Below are 23,443 nucleotides of genomic sequence, written 5' to 3'. Positions count from 1 at the left end.
CACACAGTCCCACAAATACTAGGAAAATTAAAGTGTAGCAGGTAAACAGACCTCTAATTGACTTTGCCCTTTGAAAAAACCTACACACACACACACAAAAAAAAAAAAAAAAAAAAAGAGAAAAGGGTATAGTTAATACTATGACCAACACCAAGGGAAGTGGGGAGATATGCATTAAAATGAACATTAAGAATGCCAATACTAACATAGTAATGGTAGTAATGGCAGGGTTCAATATGTAAACATACAGATTACCAAAAATCACAGAATATTTACTGTTAACTAGACTTGCTAGTTTTGCTGTTTCCCAAACAACTATTAGAACAACAGCTCTGTGGATACACAGGTGAGGAGCAAGGTTAGCCTGGGTTAAGCATGCTATCAAACCCTGTAGCCAGTCATGATGAGTAATAGCACAAATGGAAACATACAGTTTACAGAAGGAAATTAGAAAGAGTAAAAAAATCTAGTATGAGTCAAACTTCAGGCTAGAGGTCAGAGCTTCTCCTAACAAGAGATACTATCCTAAAACCAGGGAGCTCACAGCAGTAAGCCACAACACACAAACACACATACTATACTGGTATTTTTTAGATACTCTTTTTTTTTCTCCTTAAATTCAAGACTTGCATTAGCACTTGTCTCAATTTAGGCAGATACCTCAAAGGTAAAATTCAAAACTTAAGCTTCTGGCTGGAACAAGTAGGTAGGAAAAGCAACTTGGATCTAAAAACAAATCATATCTTTTCCTAGATAATTTTGTGCACGCTGGTAGTCATACCGATTTCAACATATATTTCTTGAAACACTTCAGCTGTTTGTGTACAAACAGTGCTGCAGTGCTACAAGTTCAGACTCAATACATATGCCGATACATCCTAAATAACAGAAGCCTGAAGTTGGGACCGAAAATGAGCGCTGAGGCAACATAACCAGCTCTTAATAGATTACTCTGACCCCAAAAAGCAACTCATCCAAGAACCGAGGAATTATTTGTTTCAAAGAAATATCTGAGGCTTGCACAGTCTATTCTCTGAGTGTGTTATTCTTCAGTTTTCACTTGCCACTAACAAAGCCTGGAATTAAGACAAGCCAGCAGCTCTCTAAAGAAATCAAACTGTTTATATTCTGCTTCTCTTAATCAAACATTCGAGGGACAGGAGGAGTTCATCTCTGATTAATCATTATTTCTATCTGCTAGTTACCATAAAGCATGAACTGCACTGCTACAATTTTGCGCATCCTAGGAACTTTCTTCTTCTGCACAAAAAAAAATTTAGCAATATTTACAAGAAGAAAACTTATCTGTAGCTTTTTTAATTGTCCAGCTTAAGCAGAGCATCCAATGAAACAAAACAGCATCAGTTAATACTTAGCATCTTAAAAATACTTGGATTTTTGCCCAGCATCCAGTAAGACACACATACACAAAAAGCCAACACACACCACACTCACAAACTAGAAGAGATGTCTGCCTCCAATCTTTCCGGGGGAAAAAAAAAAAAAAAAAAATTTAAAATATTCCCTCAAGAAAACAACCACCATCAACTTATACCAAAACAGAAAATGGCTGATTACAAAAAATAAAATCTGTAGGTTTAAGGCTAGTAGGAATCTGCATGGTGAAAATGCCTAGATAATTCAAAGCAGTAAACCATACACTTTCCTGCAAACTGAAAAGCAAAAAAATTCAACTGCCCTAATGAAAATGACATGACAAAGATCTTCTTCCAACCCCAAATGTGTCAAACAATTTGTCTTCAAATACACAAGCAAGGCTTATTAACTAGCCACTCAAAAGGTTTTTTCCCAAAGCCACAAGGAAGCCAGCCGACATTAGCTAACTTCCCGCCTCCAACCACAGAAAATCTTCAAAGTCTCAGAAGAAAAACACAAGCAAAAAAAAATTTCCAGATGAAAAACAGTTGTTTCATGGCCTTCATGTCTGCTTGCAAGAGTTATTTGTGTTCATAACTGCACTATGTTTATAGGATGCTATCAGCTACTCGAACTCCTCTTTTGCATCATGAACACAAACATCCAACCGTTCACGTGAACAGCTTATAGAGCTCTCACCCACCACACGAGAAGTCAGCTTCTTTCCTGGCTTACCGAGCAGAAGCCCTGAATGCTCGTAATGATACAAGGCAAATGACAAGAGTCCAAGACCAGGTTTGAGATCTCCCTCTGACAGAATAGTCCAAAGCTAGATCAGCTTAGAGTTATCTTGAAACCCAGCTCATAAACTCGCTTTACAGTAAAGTCATCAGCTACATAAAAGACACAGGAAGAATAACTTACGTATGAAGAGAGCTATAAACTTTTAGAAGATCAGATGCACAACCCGCAGGGATAACAAAAGCAGCACTCTCCTAACTAAATACGGAAAGGAGGAAGGTATCCAAACAAGAAATTCTTAAATCAGTCAGGAGGGAATTCAGACAGCAAGGGGCACGCGACCTTTGCAGTCAGCCTAGTCAGAAAAAAAGTTATCTATTTCTGGCCACGAGGCAACAGGGCAGCACAGAGAGTCCCAAAACACGCCAGAACAGCTCAAGCTTAGTGACTAGTGCAGTCACCTGGATAGAGGGAGATGGAGTTCCAAATTCCTGATTCATGCAATTTACAGAAGCAGTCATCAACATCCTGTGCAAGCTGCACAGCCATGCAATTCCCAGTACCTGCCTGCTTTCTATGAACGTATCTAAGGGACTGCATCCCGCTGGCAACACAGGAAGAATAAATACCCTGCTCTGAATCCTAGTTCAGCTTTGAGCTTGCGCCTGACCCACTCAACAGCAACAGAGCAACTTAGAGATGTCTCTGTGATGTTAATAGATGATGTACACACTCGAGGATCTTCAGGAATTGCAATCTGTGATTAAAAAAAAAAAAAAAAAAAAAAAACAAAAACAACCCACGATTTTTCACATTCCAAGAGTTTTTACTAAAAAGCGGTATGTCAGCTGGACCTGATGAAATTTTACACTCCTTTGAAGTATGAAGAAGACTGCAGTAGCATTAATACTTCTGTGGATCCAGGACCATACAAAGAATGGCAAGCAACACACACACTTTCAAAGTTTTCTAGTATTTCTTCATTTGATTTTTATATAGCTAAGGCATTTTCACTAAGCTTTTTATTATTTACCGAACAGTAAATTCAGAGACAGGCACAAATATTTCACTCTTAAAGTACCAAACTTCAGATGAAGTTCAGTCACCCAATTTGCTCACACGCTACAGATTTGAAATGTAATCCATGAATTGTAATTACTTGCCTACATCTCTCCAAGTTACCCATCTAAAAGAAAGACAAATAAAGAACCACCATAAAGCACTGTTTGCCAAGGCTCCCAAGGAATCCCCACTGGCTTGAAGAGGTCACTGCCTTCTACACACAGATACTGGTTACAGAAATTACCTTCTGGTGTCATCCTACAGCCTAACCAAAAAAAAAAAAAGAAAAATCTCACATCACAACTCTTCAGAGCAGAGCACCACTCAGGCAACAAATGCATTTTTACCTAGTACGACTCAGCAACGCAGAAAGCTATAAGTCCCAAAACACTGGCCAAATCCCAAAGGAAATGAAAAGATCTGTCTGTTCTAGCAACAATACCTGGGATGTGCCATACGCACTGAGCTAAGACCAGCAGTCTGTTGGCTGTGCTGGCAAAGGTCCCCTGTGCTAGTGCTGTACAAGTGCTAACATAGAAACACCCACACTGAATACTAGAAAATCTTTGTAAGAGGAAGTTTAAAAATGCTAAGGAACCAGAAGAAAGTTCCCTTAATTCTGATGAGTGCAACAATATAGACCAAGAAAACCTGTACAAAGTTTGTGACTAATTAATCTGACAAATACATTTAAACAACGCACTAACATTATCTTTTTCTTCCCACTGATATATGCACAGTGTGGTACAAACTAAGGTATGTAAAAGCCTCAGTACTTATAACTTCTACTTACCTAAGCTTAGAAAGGTTGCCACAGTTTAACTTCACAAGTTCCTGAAATTTATTGTTTCATGGAAAAATGTAAATTTACATATAATTAAAGTTCATAAAATGTACTCAAATAGCAATGTTTATAGTCATTACATTAATACTACCACAGTATCCCCATAAGATGAATCTAATAAAATTAACATTCCAAAAAGCTTAGCTTAATCTCATGTTTACACCAAACATCCTGTTTCTAGGTTAGAAAACAGAGTGGATTTGAACAGAGTGATTATTTGAGAGGATGCGGTTCACACAGGGGAAGAGGTAGCTAGGCTGACTGCTTTAACTTGCAGTTCAAGTTCTATGTTAAAAAACAAAAAACCTCACCACAACCAAAAAAGAGCCACCTGTACAAGGCGCCCTCACCCCTCAAGGTAAGAAGCTGGCAAGATCCAACTGTGGCAAGAACTACAGGACCTTCCTGTCTGTATTACCGCTTGGTACATGGAAAGTCTATACAGGGCAACAAGTAAGAAACCATTAAATAGTCAACCTACCAAAAATACGAAACACAAGAAATCAAAAATCTTCATCTGTGAACGAAATGCAAAGTAGCTAACAAGAACTGGAAAAGGAAGTGGATCAGTAAACAGGCTGCACCCTTGGCTGATACTCTGCTGCTTATCCATCTGACCGATGAGCATGCCTTAAACCAACGGGTACTTAGTCACCATCTCTCCTTAAAGAAAAAGGGCACCTTTCCAAAACACGACAACTCAGGTGTCCAAATTTGGACTCGTGTCATAAAAATATCTGGAAAATTGGCACTCTCCTAAAACTAACCATAATAGGTTATTTTACACAAAGTAAAAATATTCCTAACTAATTTTTAAAAATGGATTATCTGTGTTTGATTAAGCAATTAAATCATTGAAAGACTCAACTGGCAAAGATCACATCCAGAAAGTTTCAGCCAAGTAATCACAGGTGACCAGATGACCCTTCATGGAAAAAGAAAATAGTTTAAAGTTTCTACACACTTCCCCTTTTTGGAGTCATGATAATATTATTTAAGCCAATCATCAAAAAAGTTACATTAAAGCAAACGCCACTTTCTATTTCAGAACAATGACAGGCTGTGATAGAGTCAGACCACATTTTAAGACAAAAAATAATTTATTCTAATCGAAAGGATTAACAAAGTTTTAACAAAAATTGGCTGCAATGTAGCTACAAATGGCTTCAGACTTATTACATGAGCTTTAAGATCCTTGTTAAGCGCCAGGTACTCACGAGTACCACTGGGATTTCAGCACTTATTCAGAACAAATAGAAAACATAAATGAAACCTACAACTAGTAACTGCAGGAGTGGAATTCATATGCTTGAATAATTTCTTACCTAGCAGTTAAATAAACAAAAGCAGAGTAATGCTTTTCTTAAGTCTAAACTTCAGAAAAAATCTAACATCCATTCAAATGTAGTATTTCAATCAAAAGCAAAGAAAATTTAATTTAAACCTGACATCATCAACTACAGTTTTAATTTAAATCTATCTTGAAACAAACAATCATCATATGTAAGCTCTAACAAGTTTTGACAAAGCTAAGCAACTTCTCACTAATTCTTCCATTCCTTGAGTAAATCAAGACAAAGCAAAAGACGCTGACAGAAAATATTTTCAGGACATGGCTGACGAGTTTCTTTATAAATGCTATTAGAGAAATGGAGCACTTCCTACTTAAGGAGGAAAACACTAGATTATTAAAACTCATACAAGTTGAAAGTTAAGGCAAAACATTCCCTTCAAAACATCACTATTTATATGGTAAGAAACAGGTGGTCTGCTCAAGTCTGGAAGTCCAGTGTATTGACAGGATCGCGATGCACCATCCTCTCCAGCCAGCAGCACAAGAGCAGAACTCGGCTGACACGGGCGGCTGCACTCGGTCTGTTCAACGCGGTTTGACATTTCAGTCAATTCCAGGCTAGAACATCAATGCCTCTGGACTCAACAGTAAAGCAATGTCATCACCCTCATCCCACACGACCTCAGCTCAAAGACCTAGCTGCACCAATACGTCAAGCACAGATGTATAGATGTAGGAGTCCTGAAAGTTTTACAGTTAAAAAAAAAAAAAAATCCAAACAAAACAGATATTTTATTTCTTTTCTCTGTACAGTCCAAATACTACTAGGGACTCATACATCCTTGTTATTGAGATGACGATTTAACTTGTTTCCTTTCTCCACGTACATTACAAAACTTCTAGTGTATGAAAAAAAGTATATGGTACAAAGACAAATGTATATATCTATTAAAAAACTAAACAGCAAACATTTTATTTCTTCCATTAAAAACTCCATACTACAAAAAAAAGTGGAGCCCTGCATGCTTTTCTTCAAAGTTCAGCCAAGATAAACTAGTAAACTGGAAAGACAGAAGAAAATACCAGACAGAAAAGCTGTTTTGATAAGAATGTGCTACAGTGAGAAAGTACAAGAGCTAAAAAGACAAATCTGAGTGAGAACAAGGGGAACTTTGCAGTTTACAGACAGACAATTTATTATTAACAACAGTTTAAACAGTACTGCCAGTAAAACTGACAATTCAAATTTCTCTTCCAACATCTGAGATTATTTAAGAAAATTTAATCCTAAATTAACTTGCATCTCAAATAATCTCTTGTTCTCCCTGAAAAGGCAGCATGAGAGCCAAGAGAGGGAAATAAAGTTAGACCAACATTGTGTACTAGTTAGCACTGTGGTTGTTTAAAACAAAACAAAACAAAAAAGTAGTCACAGAGACAAGATCTGTAAATATATTTACCCACTGGTCCAAATACATCTTCGACAACATAATACAGCAAACTAAACCGTACTTTAGCCACCAGGCTCTCGATCATCAGCTGAACATAAAATCCCTCCTAACTAGGATAAAGGATCTCCAAAGAGTACACAAAAGTTAAGGTCAGCAGGCAGCAGTAACTGCAACCTCAGAGGTCCAGAGAGCCTAAACCTGGTTTCACTCCAGCTGTTCCCTCTGTGTCAGCACCTTGTTCTTATCACTTTTTGACACTTTACATCCTAAAAACTCAGGGCTTGATCAGTGATTGACTATGCAATGTCACAAGCTTGACCATTTGCACATTAGCATTGTTATAAATTTAGCTTCTGTGATGTTACTGTGTCCAAATTAGAACCAAACAAGCAGTTTATTATTACTGGAATGCAAAACAAATTTGCTCAGTATTTTGAATAAGACTTTCCTAATGGCTTCATTGGAACGGCTCGAGCCTGCAGCACAGGCTTTTCAGCAGCCGAGAGCTCTGACAGCAAAACTGCGATGCAGTATAAAGCGTTGCTACAAACAGTAACGCAGGTCATAAATAACTCCACTTCCCAACTCGTCGCCCTCTCAGAAGTCCAGCAAATACTGACGACAAACTATGTTCCTTCCCTGCCAGTGTTCAACTCGGCTCGGAAACTGGCAACAACGAGTTCAGAGCACCTGAGCACCGTCACCTCCACCCACAACAAACCCCACTCCGAGTTAACAAACGCCGAACAGGATTTAACTGAACTACTTCTATCGGGGGAGAAGCAGCACGTTTAGTTTACGAGCACGTCAAAAAAGTACGCAGCGAAGAAAAGGACTTTAAGTGAAAGGCCTGTTCAGCACATTCAACAGCGAAGGGTGAACCGAGGCTCTCCCCTCCCCTTTTTTGTAACTAAAATCTCAGCAAGTAGAAATGGAAGCATGGATTTTTTTTTCCCCCTAGGCCTTTTCTGCTTGCGGCAAACGGGAGACATATCCCCTGGGGGATCGCTGGGAGCCGGGATCCCGGACTGCCTCTCCCGCGCTCCGAGCTGCGGGACAAGCCCAAGGCAGCCACTGCGCCCGGGGGCGGCTCCCCCTCCGCCCGCCGAGCCCCGCCGCCCGCTCCGCTCAAACCCCGCTCCGGCCGCCCCTTCCCAGCGGCCGGGAAGGAAACGCCGAGGCCGGCAGCACGCCGGCTCCCTGCCGGGGTCGCCCCATCGCCGCTCCTCCCAGCGCGCAGCATGGCGGCGCCGGCCCAGGCCCCGTTACCAGCCGCACTGTCGCTAACAACCGAGGCCTGGCCCAGAAACCGGCGCCCGCGCCCGCCAGGCCCCCTCCATCCCCTCGCATGGCCGAATGAAGCGAGGGCCCGTCGTCGTCCTCCCCGCCCCCGGCAACTCACCCGCTCCGGTGCCTCCGCAGCGCGGCCGCCCCCCTCCCCGCCAACAGCCCGCGACAACGGCGGCCGCTCGCCTCAGCCGCAAACAGGAAATTCCGTCGGGGAACGACGTCACTTCCGCCCGGCCGTTTCCGGAAGTTTCTCGAACGACGCGCTGCCCCCGCCCCCCCCCTTCCCGCCGGCGCGCCGCGCGCGAGCAGAGCCCGCCCCCTGCCGGCGGCCGGCGGGGCTGCGGCGGGGGGTGGGGGGAGGAGGGGGGCGGGGCTTGGCGCCTGGCGGACCGGTCGCCTCCCCCGCGCCAGCACTGAGCGGGGCGGCGAACGCGCGTCCTCCACCGGTCACCGGGCAGGGCAGCGGCCTTCCCCGGGGGAGCCTGAGCCCCCGGGGGCGGGAAAGCCCTCTGTGCTTCTCCGAGGTGGCGGGAATAAAAAAGTGGGGTCCAGGTGTGCTGCTGGGGGGAAAAGGAGAGGGAAAAAACCGAGTAATTTTAAAAATTACTCCCTTCGACTAGGCGAGTTTGGCTGCTAGAAGTGAGGAGACAAGATTTGTTCCCCCTTATTTTCATCTCAAAAATTGTAACCATCACCCCTAACTTTTGAGGCCCGGATCCGTCGTTTTCCCGCTGGCGCCTGTGCGGTTTGAACGTACTCGCGCATCCTCTGAGTATGGGTTTGCTGAGCGTCGTGGCTGAAAAGCATAAGCAGCCAAGTTATTACTCTGTTTTTAAATATTGGACGTTATCCATGATTTAAATTCCTGGGGGGGGGGGGGGAAATGTATTTCTTGCCCTTTATTTAAAAAGTTGGAGGAGGCATTGATTTATAGATCACCAAAGTTAAGTTAGAGGGTTTCCGCACCTAAAACGTGTGCTTCCCAAATAAAGTCAATGGAAAGACTACTCCTTAGTAACTGTTTGTGTGGGAGCAGGATCAGCTCAAAAAGAAAAAAAGCAAGCTTGGAACAAGACAGAGGAAAACCTGATACAAATCAGAAGAGGCACGCAGTAGGACAACCCAAACAATAGGACACCCCTAAGAAAAGTACAGGCTTGGTGCTTTGGGGGAAACGGACGCTTCAAAGGAAATAATTGTTCCATGGGATTTGATGCTGTGTTGTGGTCATGGAAAAAGTCTTTAAAATTGCATCAAAGAGACACCAAGCACCATTATTAGTTTCTCATCAGCAAGTAGCTCTGAAGTCCGTATGAAATGTCTTCAGTCTGTTTAAAATCTCCCCTGCAGTAAACACGCTGGCAGTAGCACACGAGGCAGTTACTTTGCTTTAATTGTTTACAGAGAATTTATATTCAAGTTATGCCATGATGGATGCTGACCATAAAATGTTCTATTTATTTATTTTCCTGGCTTCTGTTTGTTTTCTGATGAGAAGAATGTTGCGTGCTGGTAAGCAGTGAAGGAGATGCTGCTTTCAGGCTGCTCTGCCCAGTGCACTTGTTGCCTCAGCCCAGTACGACCGCACACCCACCTCTTACCCCTTACGATGTGTCCAGGCAAGGTCTCCGCTTCTCCCAGGTCACCCGAAGCTCAAAATAGATATGGTGGCTACGGTTGCTTTGCTTTTAAGAGTAGCACCCTGATAAACAACGTTCATAACTCCAGCCATGTACTGCTGAACTGCCTTTTCACTCCCCTTTCTCTCATTCCGGTTACATAGTTCAGGTACCACAGAACAGGACTGACGAGTTGCCAATAATTCATTAAGATTCATCTGACCCGCGGTTCGGTTTGATCTGTATATTCAGTCACGCTCATTTCAGTTAGGATTTGTCAGAATTATTTTCAAACTTCAGCGTTAATCATATTTCAATGTCTTAACAATAGCTTGAAAGCCCCTAAATGAGGACTACCCATGTCAGTGTTCTCCATGCAACAGAAGGACCTTGCAGCCTCAGTGTAAAAAGTTAACACAGATGAACAAGGGGAGCTGCAAAAGGGAAAGAGCCAAAACCGCCTTCCACCTCATCAGAGGTAATGTCATGGGAAAGATTTTAGAGGTAGGACTCATAGAAAGAGGTAGCATGTTTAATTAGATCTACTTACAGAACTAATAAAACAGAAAAGCTTTTAGATTCAGAAAATCTTCTTCAAAGGTATTTGCAGAAGTATGACATAAGAGCGTTCTGTGTTTTTATGGCTACCTGCTTGCAGCAAAAGCCTGGAGTATTGTGCGAAAGAGCATTAAATCTGATGTTGCTGGCAGAGGATCAACATTCCAATAACAAAAGCTGATAAAGTCTGGCGGGTCTGTGGAAGCTGGTATCAAAGATCCAGGCAGACCTGGGCTGGTGTCCAAGTGCTGAGTCACAAATCAGAATAAACCCTGTTATTGAAGGATCTTCATTGCCCAAGAATTGTTAGCTCTCACCTGGGAACATGGGGCAAAGGTCTGGTTTCAAGTACACTTCAAGTACCTTCAGCTGTCTAAAAGTTAAGCGTCTAGTTTAAGGCCTCCGACGACGAAGAGAGAGGAGACAGCACCTCCAAGGCCACGATCGATTCCACCCACTTTGGAGATGTATTTTAGTAAAAAAAGAACCCCCCTCTGGAGCTCTGTCTCCGAGTCACTTCTCTTTCATCGGAAGTGCCTCAACAGACACCTTGCAATGGCTGAAGTTAAGTGAGATGAAATCAGACCTAACGGGTAGCTATAACCCAATGATGGAAATAATGTGGCAGCATTCCAGGAGGTATTAGCAATTCACATAGTTCCCAGATTCTTTTTTTTAATAATTTTTTATGACTTATGGAGGTCAATGATGAAAACCCATCAGAACACAAGAAATGCTTGAAAATGCTGCATTAGAGAGATATTAATATTAATCCCTTTGATGTGGTAATGGCTGTAGCCTGCCCGGCCTGCTGCTCTGGCCTGCTGCTTAATGCATCCAGTTTTTCTATTTACAGATTCACAGACTCTATTTTTGGTATTAGCAAAGAATATGAGCATATGTATCAAAGACTGTTCTCATATCATTTAATTATAGTACTACTGGCAAAGTAATTCTGGAAAGTGCCACTTAATTAAATATAAGCATTAACTTTTTGCTGATAGCTTATCAGAAACAATTAGACTTGAAATATGGGCAATACACCTAATGTTCAAAACTCTAAGTAGAAGCATTAAAAGCACAAAATAACCAATTTTCATTAGCTTTCTCCAGAGGTTTTCTGCTGAGCGCAACCTCAATTTTCATTGGTATGGTGCTTCTTTGGTAATCAAGAGGCTGCAAGTTTACCTGGACTCCTCTCTGTAACCTAAAGCTTGAGCCGAGTGGATGCTTCTGAAAGGTAAAATACTTCAGGATAGCTGGGTTTTTTGCTAATTCCTCCTGAAGTATCAGACATTCTACTGATTATTTGGGGCTTGCAGACAACAACCTAAGAACTGTTGTGGGCAGTCAGATCTCGCAGTTACAGCAAGTGCTCATTCTTTGCAAGGACAGCTTGATCAGCATTTATGTTCATTAACTTGATCAGCGACATACTTTCTTATCCATATGCCAATGCCAAATATTAGTTAATTCTATGTCATTTTTCATCAATAGCCAGATAGATCTAATAGACAAGTAGATCTAAAATATGTCTGCAGAACTTTGAGCTCTGCTGCTGTTTGCCTGAAAGCGCAGAGGGGGAAAAGAGAAAGAGTGAGCAGAGCTGTAATGAAAATAATTATTCTTAATTAAAGATACAAGGGCTAGAAGGAACTAATTTCTTCAGAAGGTGTGTTTGACAACATACAGCAAAACTACATAGCAACTGATGAGAGATGCTTTTCCTAGATCTAACATTTGGGCAAGCAGGAGTAGCAAGATGATCTGAAATAACACCATCTGGTGAAGGCCTGTTTCCTTCTGCAGCAATCAAAAGCTATGTATAACTATAAACAGAGAATAAAACAGAAATAATGCAAAACTACTTTTCAGTCAAATGTTACACAGAATGAACGAAAAGCTGCTCTGGAAACACACATACAAAAAAAAATTATCTTAAATATAGTAGGACGTTTGAGCAAGCTGTTCCTACAAATACAGTAACAAACACTGTAAACAGAGTCTATTTTTTCTGCAGAGCAGTGGGCAGGTAAACTTAGTCCCAGACTGGAAAGCAACTATTCTGGCAATAAAATGTAGCGATTAATAACCATCAAAGTTCATCCCTTGACAGCATGAAATCAAGCCGGTAGGACATCTGTGCACGCCTTTATGTTCAAGCAGTGCCACTGGTGCCAGTCAGAATTCCATGTTTCTCCTGTTTGACTGTCTGATGTGCTTTGCTGGATTGCACCTAGCACTGGGCTACCCAGCTTGTGTAGAAGACAGCCAAATTACAGGACTTTGTCCAACAAATTACACGTTCAGAAGAACTGAATGCAGATTGCGATGATTTAACATTTAGCATTAGTCCTATGGCTTTTGTATCAATGCTTAGCGTCACATCGACAAGTTGAGAAAGCAATTGAGACACCAGTTTTTACTGAGTCTTATTTTGTAGCTGATTACGGGTTTGCAAAATCATTGAAAAGACAAAGCAGCACTGGAAGTTGAAAAAGCAAAGCCACAAAATCTTAAATTCAGTCTTCACCTTGTGATTACAGACATCTGACAAGAAAGCGAAATAGTGTAGAATACTCAGTCCCCAGTCACATCAGAGTCCACAAAAAATATTTTGAAGATGCCACTGTGTTCACTGAACAAAGTCAGAGAGAAATTAATGTTCTAGGAGTTTATATCTGATAGGAGTCAAAGGTAGCACAACAGTACAAGTCAATATCCAAGGCAAAAAAGAACTTCATTTTGAAGTCTGCAAGTCCTTAAGTCAACTTGCTCTGTCAGAAAGCTAGAAGCAACTGTCTATCTGCACAAGAAATGAGATCACACTCGATACATACTATGAGAAGTTAAATGTGGGGAAAAATCTGTAGAAACAGTTGTTGGTGCTGTGTTTACTTGGGCCTTACCAAGTCACCTATAAGGGGACAACAGAGCCCTGTCTACACAGAATGAAATTGAATGTCTTCTCTTTTTCCTTAGGGAAATTCTCTACTTCTATTCTTTATTCCAAAGACACGACAGCATTATTCTGGGAATGAATTTCCACATACCTCAGAATTCACAGCTCTTCTAAGACATATAGCCCCTGTGAGTGAACCACTGACACTGACAGTGAGCTGGAGTAAAGCTGAGCCGAGAGCTTTGTTTTCAAAAAAAGTACTGCCTCAAATAGCAAAAATGAAAAGTGAAACATCTTCTACAGCAACTTAACAACCCAGTAAAGAAGAAAGTTGTGAAATGAAGAACTATGTGTCAAGACTTCAATACTCACCTAAATCTGTCCAAAGGGCTCTGAGCAACCTGATCTGGGCTCTGAGCAACCTGATCTGGGCTCTGAGCAACCTGATCTAGTCAGGGACGTCCCTGCTTCTTGCAGGGGATTTGGACTAGATGGCCTTTAAACGACCCTTCCAACTCTAACCATTCTATGATTCTGCACCTAGAGGGAATAATATAGAACAGAGTAGAATAATTACAGTTGGAAAGACCTGTAAGATCACCAAGTCCAACCATCAACCCAACACCACCATGTCCACTAAACCATGTCCCTAAGTGCCATGAGGTTTTTTGAACACCTCCAGGGATGGTGACTCCACCACTTCCCTGGGCAGCCTGTTCCAGTGCCTGACCACTCTTTCAGTAGATAAATTTTTCCTAATATCCAATCTAAACCTCCCCTGCCTGATGCAACTTGAGGCCATTTCCTCTCATCCTGTGGCTGGTTACTTAGGAGAAGAGATCAACACCTACCTCCTTACAACCTCCTTTCAGGTAGTTGTAGGGAGCAATGAGGTCTCCCCTCAGCCTCCTCTTCTCCAGACTAAACAATCCCAGTTCCCTCAGCCATACAGGCTGGTGTCCAGTTGGATGAAAGCAGATTAGCAGAAAATGACCTGGAGTTTCTTGTATGCAAGTTGAAGACAAGCCAGCAAGGTGCCCTTGCAGCAAAGGCAGCAAACTGCATCCTGGGTTCTGTTAGGAAGAACATTGCTAGCAAGTTGAAGGAGGTGATTATTCTTCGCTCAGCACTGGTGAGGCACATCTGGAGTGCTGGGTCCAGTTCTGGGCTCTCCAGTACAAGAGAGATGCACATGCTGTACATTCCAGTGCAGGGTCACAAATGGGATTACGGTTTCAGAGCGTATGTCATGTGAGGAGAGGCTGAGAGATCTGGGGTTGTTCAGCCTGGAGAAGGCTCAGATTTCTTTTAGTACTGCCCACTGACAGGACAAGAGACAATGGGCACAAACTGGAACATAAGCGATTACGTTTAAACCTGATTTAAAATGTTTTATTGTAAAGGTAATTGAACACTGGAACAGGTTGCCCAGAGAGGTTGTGGACTCTCCATCCACAAACATTCAGAACTCCACGGGGCAAGGTCCTGAGCAACGTGCTCTAGGTGACCCTGCTTTGAGCTGGTGATCTCCAGACATTCCTGCTGAATGAAAGCAGGCAAGATATCTGGGCATTTGTGTTCTATTCATACTATGAGTTTAATTTTCTGTTTACCACATTTTTACTGACAGATAAGCTGAAGCATATATGGTGCTATTTGTAGGTATTCCAAAATAAACATGCACAATACTAACTTTATAAACACTATCGTGGAACTAAAGTGTATTTAGCAATGGAAATAATAGAAAAGCAAAGGGAAGCAGATAATTATAATTATCAAAGGAGATAAAAAATAAATTACACCTCCAGAGGTACATGTGCTAAAATTCCAGAAGCAACTGAAAGAGATGTTTTTGCATGTCTTTCTTAACAGAGTAGCATTCTTCACATGAATTACAGCTTCTCATATTTTGATCCAATGAGAATTTTGTTCTTTCCAAAGATTCTGAAGAAATTTTTCAAAGCACATCAGTGATCTTAGCTACATTGCTTGAAAGACACAGTCATACAAAGCTAAACCTTATAGTTGCAGTTTGACCGCAAGAGTGTGAACTTCAGAGCTCAAAAACTGAAGTTACAAATCATCCTGAAGCAGTGGTAACTTCAAGATCAACAAACAGTTAATATGAGCTTCCTTTTTAGAACCCATGCAGTACTATCAATCTTTAGCAAGAGAATACCAAATTTACTGGGAAAAAAAAAAAGGAGTATTTCTGCAAAGTTTCAAGAAAACTCAAATTATTTTATTCACAAAAGCAGAAGTCAATAAAAATATAGATATCCTGATCAGTTTTACAGACCATGTTCATTTCTTCTCTCCTTCACTGACAGGCAAAGCATCATGAAAAAAAAATAGTAACAAGCATTTACATCACAAACCATTATTAACACAGATTCATGTATATGAGCAAATGTTTTCAAAGTTTTTGCATATAATTATAAATACAAAAAAAAAATTACAGCTCTAAAAACACATTCCAAGTAAAACAGCTCTCTTGTTTTTTCCTCCTTGTTTCTGTGCTATACTGTTTTCCAGTGGTGAGGAGTATGTGCTGTCTCACTGGCATTTAACAAACAGGTTTTGGTTTAAACTGAAATTAAGCATGAGCTCACTGCACACCTTAAAGCATTTTCTTTGAATTCCAAACCCCTTTACAGATCAAATTTGGATGTTTGTGCTAGATTACTCAAGTGATGCCAAAAAACCTGTCCACATCGCTACTAATAGCATCAGGAAGCTTTAAAAAAAAAAAAAAAAAAAAAAAAAAAAGGAGCACCCCACACACAAATAAATATCCTTATTGTTCAAACTTCTGTCAGCTCAGTGTTTACATGTGAAGCTGGAGCCAAATCTTTCCTCTTCTGTAGACACAAATTCTCCCTAGAAATCACAAGTGAGTTTTGTGAAATTTATACAAGTCTGGCTTTCAGGACCATGATGGAAGACAACTGAGATTAAGGAACAAGGCAAATCATTTCTATTTTGTTTTGTTGTGTTCTTTTTTTTTTAATTTAGCAAGTAGGACTAAACCATTTAGCAAGTAGGACTAAACCCACATCTGCAAAAAGATCTCACCAAGATAAACAGACCAAGTGCCAATTTATTTTTTTTTAATTCTGCTTTTATGCCTTTTAACTTTGGAGAGATTAAGAATTTGTGACCTTTTCCATCATAAAGATAAACCTTGCCAAAAATGTTTTTAAACAGGTTACATAATTATAAAACAAAAATTATTTGAAAACAAAAATGAAACAGAAAATGTAATTTTTCAAAAAGCAAGTACTGAACTAGGAGAACAAAACACTGAAGTACAGAAATTTACTTTAAGGTAGGACTGTCTTGCAGGGAAAACAACTCCAAACCTGTAATTATTACTGCTGTAATTCTGATGATCAAAATCTACAATAATATTTCAGGTTACTTGCATGCAAAGTGCTTCCTGCCTCTGCCTACCTAACCTCTGGGATCATCACAACTGGGAGAGAGTTCGCTGCTCTTTTAAAAAACAGAAAGCCCATTTTCATATATAAACAATTCTTGCTACGTAAGAGCTACGAGAGATCACTTAGACCACCTAGCTCCTCAGGACATGACTAAGTATCTTATTTCTCATACCTTTATCTCCTGTTCCTTAAAATATCCAGCAATAGACCATTGAAAAGCAGGGATTAGTGCTTCATCCTGACTATTCGAAAACAGCTGCCGGTCAGAACTGAAAGCGCTTGTTGCCAGAGGAAAGCCCTACCCTCTTCTCATTGCAGCCTGGATACTGAAGGTGGCATAAGCTGTTGCAGCACAGAATTTCAACTGACCAGCTGCAGAATGAAATCTAGGCTACAGTCCCACTGACTCAAGTATGGCAGAATTGCATACCTCATGTACAGAATATACAAAACAAGATCACCGAGTACTACATACTGAAGAACTATAAGGTCAGAGTATTTTCAGCAAACTCAAATCCTCTACTGAAGTCTTCTGCAACTGTGTGATTCTTGCAGCTACATGACTACACCTATGTGCAACTCACATTTTCCCAGTCTGCCCTCTCTGTTGAATTTGCATTCACGGTCACAGACAGGAATAGTGCGCACTGTCTCCTTTTACAAAAGCAGAAAGCGTACGTTACCAGTCATGATTACTTGGCGTGACTCCAACACGATCTTCAAAATACAAATGTTCAATAGAAAATTTAAATTTAATTTTACAAAATACAAATATAATGCTACGCAATGTAGCAAAATAACGGAATTGAAAAATAATTTCAAAATATTTAAAGCATCAGGTTCTAAAATAAATAATGCTATTTAAAAGAAGTGTTCAGGTTTTGCAATTAGGAGGAGCCAGTTCCACTATTACTGATCTCTTTTTCAACTTCTTTACAAGTTTCATAATTTATGTATAAAAATATACAAGAAAAGAATTTTAGGATAAAGAATAGGTTGGGTATGTTAACATTTAACATAAATAAAAAGCCTAAAGCAAAACTAAAAAGAAAACCAATCATTTTATTTCTGTACATCAAGACTACAAATAGTATTTTAACACTTCATTTATTACCCAAATTAAGAAATTATACATTTTTATATCATTACTAGTAAACATCTTAAAATCACTCCGTTTCCTCACATTTTAAAGGATATTGCTGGTTACTGCTTATTAAATATGAAATCCAGACTTTCCAGTAACAGCAAAATATTTTTTTTTTGCATAAGAGATGAATACAAATTTGATTGTAAATTTAGATGATTTAAAATATAAAACTAAAGTTCAGAGGGATGCACTGATGAATCTTACAGTTTCAACTATACTTCTGTTTTAGAACTGACTGCAGTTTGCATACGAACACCTAACGATGTGCCTACTACTAGAGGACCAGTTCCTTCCATATGAAAGCAAATGTTTTCCCAGATATCAAATTATATTAAGCAGCATACTCCCACCTATTTTTCTTAGCAGAAATACTGCAGACAGATGGATATAAAAGCTGTTTAATCACAAAAAAAAAAGTAATGAATTTGATTAGTGTCTACGGCACAGATATGGTATTTAAGATGGACATAAATGATAGGGAAAAGGAATGTGAACACCACAGGCTTCAAATATAAAAGATAAAGCCTGATAACTTTGGTTCAAATAATTTTAATAGTTGTTACATGTATATTTTTCCAAAGTGATGACTTCTGTATGTACTGTGTATGCAACAGGAGTCTGATACAGTTAAAAATCTGTACAGGCACAAAAGACAGAAACAGAACAGAGGAAACATGGACAGTCACACCCATTCACAACAGTGTTCAAGTGATAATGATGCAGCTAAAAGCTGAACTTAAAATAATGCAAATCCAATTTCTCCCACATATTTCAGAAAGCACAAATGGAAGATTATAAACGTTTTATCTCAGTGCCTACCATCTTGAGGGAAGGTGGTATAAACAAAAATCAGTTGTGCAACAGCTATGATTTGTAAACAACTCTACAACATAAGTACAGATGTTTGGTTATCGGTAATGAGCCTTTTCAGCCTCTCAGTTCTGGGATATCTGCAAACATCTGCTTCACTTCCATCTAACAGATTAATTACAGGATATTAGCCCTGTCTCATCCCAACGCACTGCATGGTACACAACTTTATTGCCAGTTTGTGAAATTATGTTTGAACAGCACAAAGCCAAAGCTTCATCTTTGGTTAATTTCACTGAGATGTCACTGTTCTTTAAATGTGCTCTTTCTTCACATAAACACAGAAACAACCACACTGCACACAGCATTCATTGTTTTGAATCATAAAGCAGTGTCAATGTAATATTGATTAATGAAAGCTAACTAAGAAATCGTGTTTAAAAATGAAACCTATTTGAGGGCATTTGATAAGACACAAGAGCTGCAGAAATCTAGACAGAATTCCCTTAAAATTGCTTGGGTATGGGTGCTGCTTATAGAGTAGGCACTGGTTAGTTCCTCTGCAGATCATCCAAATAAGCATCAGTTTGACTCAGCTTAGTTCAAATCCAGCAGCACATTCAATGGCATAAAGCAGCTTGCTTCGCATAAGATTTTCATCATAAAACTCAGGAAGCTTCAGCAAGTTCATGCAGGTACTGGCAGTAGGTAGCCTGTCTAAATCAGATCCTCCATTGTGAATGCAAAATGCAGGATATAACTCCTGAAAATGCAACAGAAAAAAAACATATCAAATAATATGTACAAGTCAAAACCCACCCTGTAACAGCTGGCACAGATTTCTAGGAAATAAATGATCAGATTAAAAACTGTCACAGTGACAGACCCAAATGGCATTTTCTTTCATTCCTGGTGGCCCCAGAAGCACTCTTGAGTTGTATAGTGCCTCGCTCTACCTTGCCCCCACCAAGCTCCATTAATTTGCAAAACACAAAGCAATTTATTTGGTTCTAGGGTAAAAATAATAATTTTTTATTGTTCATACACTCTAATCTGCAAATTTATAATGCTACAAGACCAGTGAAACATGAAATGGACAAAGTAATACAGCAGCGTGCAAGAAATTTTTTGTAGTATTTGTGAGAAACAACTGATTCATAACTTCCAACTGCCCTTACAAAGCCTCCCAAATGCCCATGGATGCTGTTTATTCTGTAGGAACAGGAAAAGGATGAGTTCCTGCTACAGACGTTTTCTGACAGTGAAATATATGCTGAACACAGGGAACAAGAGACCACTAGCAGTAATGGAGGTAAATGGAAAAGGATGTTCTGTCGTGTTTGAATGTCATATCATAGTCACTGTATGACACAGCTTCTTCTGAGAATTATACTTTCTGCTTTTTATTTTCCAGGCAGGGAAGACATTGTTTCTGTATAAACAAAAATCTCAACAAAAGCAATTTACCTCTGGCTAATGAAGTGATGTGCTATGCTAGTTAACATTCTTCTCTTAGAGTTTAAAAGTATTACAATTTTATGCACAAGTTCTACATAAGCATTTGCTCCTCATGTTAAAGTGATGCTCTGAGGAGAAAGAAGATGAATGAGTGACCAGACGTAAGAATAAATTTGAGAAAAGTTACAGTACTACATCAATTTCTGACACCCCCCAAAAAAATCTCAAACAAATAAACAAACCATGATCAAACACACTCTTTCAATGCCTTCCTTCTAGAGCTTTAGTTTGTTAGCATACTCCAACACAGAAAATAAATTCTTCAAGTGGATGAGAATCAAGCTGTAATTTTCCTTCTACTCACTACAATATACATTGATCATTTATTTGTTAAAAATCAATTGTCTGATACAATGCCAAAGGCATTTCTTGACCTAAAGGGATTTCTATCTAAACTGATTTTTCAGCAAGCCTACAATTTATGAATTTCAAGAGGAACAGCGCTAATTACTTCAGTGGATCTGTTAACGTGTAAATATTTACACTACCATAGTCTAGAACTCTGAATCATGAGGTACTTCATATTCTCCAAATAAAGATCTAACTTTATTTAAAGCAATTATACTCAGTGTTTCTTCACAGAGTGATTAGAAAGTCACTCAGTTGTTATTGGGATGATATTGATGTGCATAGTGAGTCTGTAATGACAGAAACTTGCCAAACTCCAATTATTCTGATGTGATAACTATTGATCTGAGGAACAGACTTTTAAGATATTTTGTATGTAACATTTAATTGTTTTAATAACATCTGATATTTTTTTCTTATGAGAAAGAGTATAGTGAAAAATACATTTATTTGTTACCACTGCTTTTGCTGGCAAATGCTTGCCTGAGGTAAGAGCGAGTTCTGATTTTAGAAACTTGAAAAAAAATCCCAGTTCCAAAGGCAAAAGGTCAATGAGATTCTAAGCTAAATTATTGTTCAAATGGAGGCCTTAAAAGTATTTCATGGCTAAAATGCTGCATTTTTAGTGTTCCTTTCAAAATGCTAATTGAATTCCCCTACTTTAGCTTTAAAAATGGAAAAATGAAGTTCTAAATTGAAGTGTCATGCCAAGGGCACCATTTGTTGCATAATTAAATATTGTACAGCAGGGAACTGCAAGAGTTTGGAAGTAAAAAGTATCATCAATTTATTATGTGACCTGATTGGAACTTAACAATTTTCAACCACGCTTTAATGATTTTTTTTTTTTTTTGTCCGTAATAACCACATTTATTAAACTTACTAAACTTTAATTAGCTTTAGTAAATGTTATTCTGAATCTGAATCTGGCAGTGAGAATTTACAATTTTTAAGTGATGCAAAGCTAGACCATGCTATGTATATGCTATGGATGTCAGGATATTTCCTGATCTTAAATTAAGATGCACTGATTTTAAGAAAACATGAAGGTTCTGCAATGTAGAGCATATAGAAGATTTCAGAGTGAGAACCAGAAATTGTGCTTCTCTCAGAAAATTGTAGTACCCATATTAAAACTGTGAACAAATTTTGAAGATAGCTTGTGTTAATGTCTACCATCAACATACATATATTCAGACAGTTATTTGGCTGGTAATATTCAGCACTCCTGAGGCTTGGCACTTCTGACCTTCAAAAGCTCTGAACACCACAGTCATAGGCTACCAAGACATTGCTGACGGCAGTGCCAGTTACCCACTTCCTTTTCTGGCAAACCGCTGGTTTGTTGGTAAATCTGTGTTAACAAGATCCCACTGCAAGCACCCCGCAAGTACTGACCTAACCCCCACTCAGTGCTGCCCAGCAAAGCAGCAGTAATGCCTTTTCACTCTGCTTTCTGTTGCCAAGACTGCTGCATGAGGCTGAGCTTGCAAGTCCGTTGTACAGTGAATTAATCTTTTAACTTATTGCTATCATGCTGAAAATTTGATGACTATTTAACTTGCATTTTTCCCTAGCCAAGTATGTTTAAGTCAGGTTGTGGCCTACCTCCCAAGTATACACACGAACTTCAGCCTTCCACATTTGGCTTTGCTACATCCTGTTTCTAATGTGTCACTGTCAACCTTCATATTTTTAGACTTTTGATTCACTTCCTCCATCTCTTCAAATGTCACACCAGCTACCTCAAAGCTGGGTAGCTACATCTGCATTTCCTGCTCTCTCCTCACAATTAAAAAGGATGACAACAAATGGAGACTTCTCTTCGTTTCCACACAATTGTTTCCCAATTCTCCTCCCTTCATTACATGACTGATGCACACTGTTCTATCTTGGTCTCATCCCACAGTTTTCTAACTGTTCTTCCCACTGTCCTATAGAATCCTGTTTGCTGCTGGACTACCGTTCAGTGATATTCACACAGACTTAGAGAGTTTAAGAGAAATGCTTGCAGGGTTTTAAATAGTCAATCAATGAATACTCTGGATAGGATTCATGTGATTAAGCATCCATCTCTGCTGTCTCCATAACCAAATCCAGTCACTCCAGGCTCTCTTGACTGTTAAAGGGGATCTAGCTAGTATGTGTTGTGAAATCTAAGACATGATTCATTTCATCCTGAAGCAGACACATACAAACAGTCAGAAAAATTACCAGCTGAAAGTGCTCACTCCTCTCCTAGGTGCCTATAAGAGGAGTGTAGCTGAGCTACAGATCATAGATATTTAAGCTGGAGGATACATTGCCTATCCACATGCTAACAGCATCATGCAGCACTCGCTACAGCAGCTGAAGGGATTATGCAGAGGGTGAGACTGCACCGAGGGTTACAGAATGACTGTACCAAAGGGAGGTTTAAATGATCGCATGCTGCAATGGCAGTGCAGGATAGATAGAAGTCAAGGGCAGAGGGCCACGATTCCCTGCAGAATGTGGCACTAGAGACAACTAATTCACTTCAAAAATCACTCTGCAGCCTGGGGGAAAAAAAAAAAAAGAAAAAAAAAAGCTGTTTAAGCTACTCAGAGTATTCTTTCATGAACCCTAGCAAGTGATCCACATACTACTGTATGACAACCCACATATGCTTTTATATATTTTAAATAATTCAAGTATCAGAGGTCTGTGACTGAGATCACTGTGATTTCAATACTGGAGTGTCTTGTTTGTTTTCCAGAGGAAAAGAGTATTTTTGAGAAAAGTAAATCATTAAAAGTTTGAAAAGTCTAGAAAGATTTTTTTTTTTAATTCAATACGAGAGAAACAGTGATAAGTACTACATCTAAGTTGTATGTGTGAAGAGGAAGGTAGGGGTTTTTTTCATGTTTTGCTTCCAATATCTTTATCATGTGTGACCCCCAGAACATGTTACAGGAAAGGGCTCAGTTGCTAGACCTGAGAATAAATTCTTCTAGCATTTACCTTTCAAGTATTTTTTAAAATTCTGACAAAAAACCCAAACAACACCTTTTCCACATA

General features: G+C 39.6%; 2 protein-coding genes across 7 annotated transcripts in view; both read right to left on the bottom strand.

The window, feature by feature from the left end:
- DNAJB6 (DnaJ heat shock protein family (Hsp40) member B6) overlaps positions 1 to 8,266 on the bottom strand; it is a 61,115-nt gene extending 52,849 nt beyond the window's left edge. For 4 of the 6 annotated variants that reach the window (XM_086741877.1, XM_086741878.1, XM_086741875.1 and 1 more), the window contains exon 1: positions 8,172 to 8,266. The gene's annotated coding sequence lies outside the window, so the exon portion shown is untranslated. Of the gene's footprint in view, positions 1 to 2,747; positions 2,876 to 8,171 lie in introns of all 6 variants that reach the window. The other 2 variants (XM_086741879.1, XM_086741876.1) reach the window with 1 other exon arrangement.
- A 7,902-nt stretch (positions 8,267 to 16,168) lies between these two features.
- The window catches only part of UBE3C (ubiquitin protein ligase E3C), a 79,677-nt gene continuing 72,402 nt past the window's right edge, over positions 16,169 to 23,443 (bottom strand). The window contains exon 23 of the mRNA XM_086741872.1: positions 16,169 to 19,301. Within this exon, the coding sequence (XP_086597998.1) occupies positions 19,131 to 19,301 (171 nt within the window). The 3' untranslated portion in view covers positions 16,169 to 19,130. The remainder of the gene's footprint in view (positions 19,302 to 23,443) is intronic.

The sequence above is a fragment of the Chlamydotis macqueenii genome, chromosome 2, assembly GCF_036417535.1.
Source record: "Chlamydotis macqueenii isolate bChlMac1 chromosome 2, bChlMac1.mat, whole genome shotgun sequence".
In the NCBI taxonomy this organism is placed as follows: Eukaryota; Metazoa; Chordata; class Aves; order Otidiformes; family Otididae; genus Chlamydotis; species Chlamydotis macqueenii.
The sequence above is the reverse complement of the archived record's forward strand: the minus strand, read 5'-3'. Positions and strand labels throughout refer to the sequence as shown.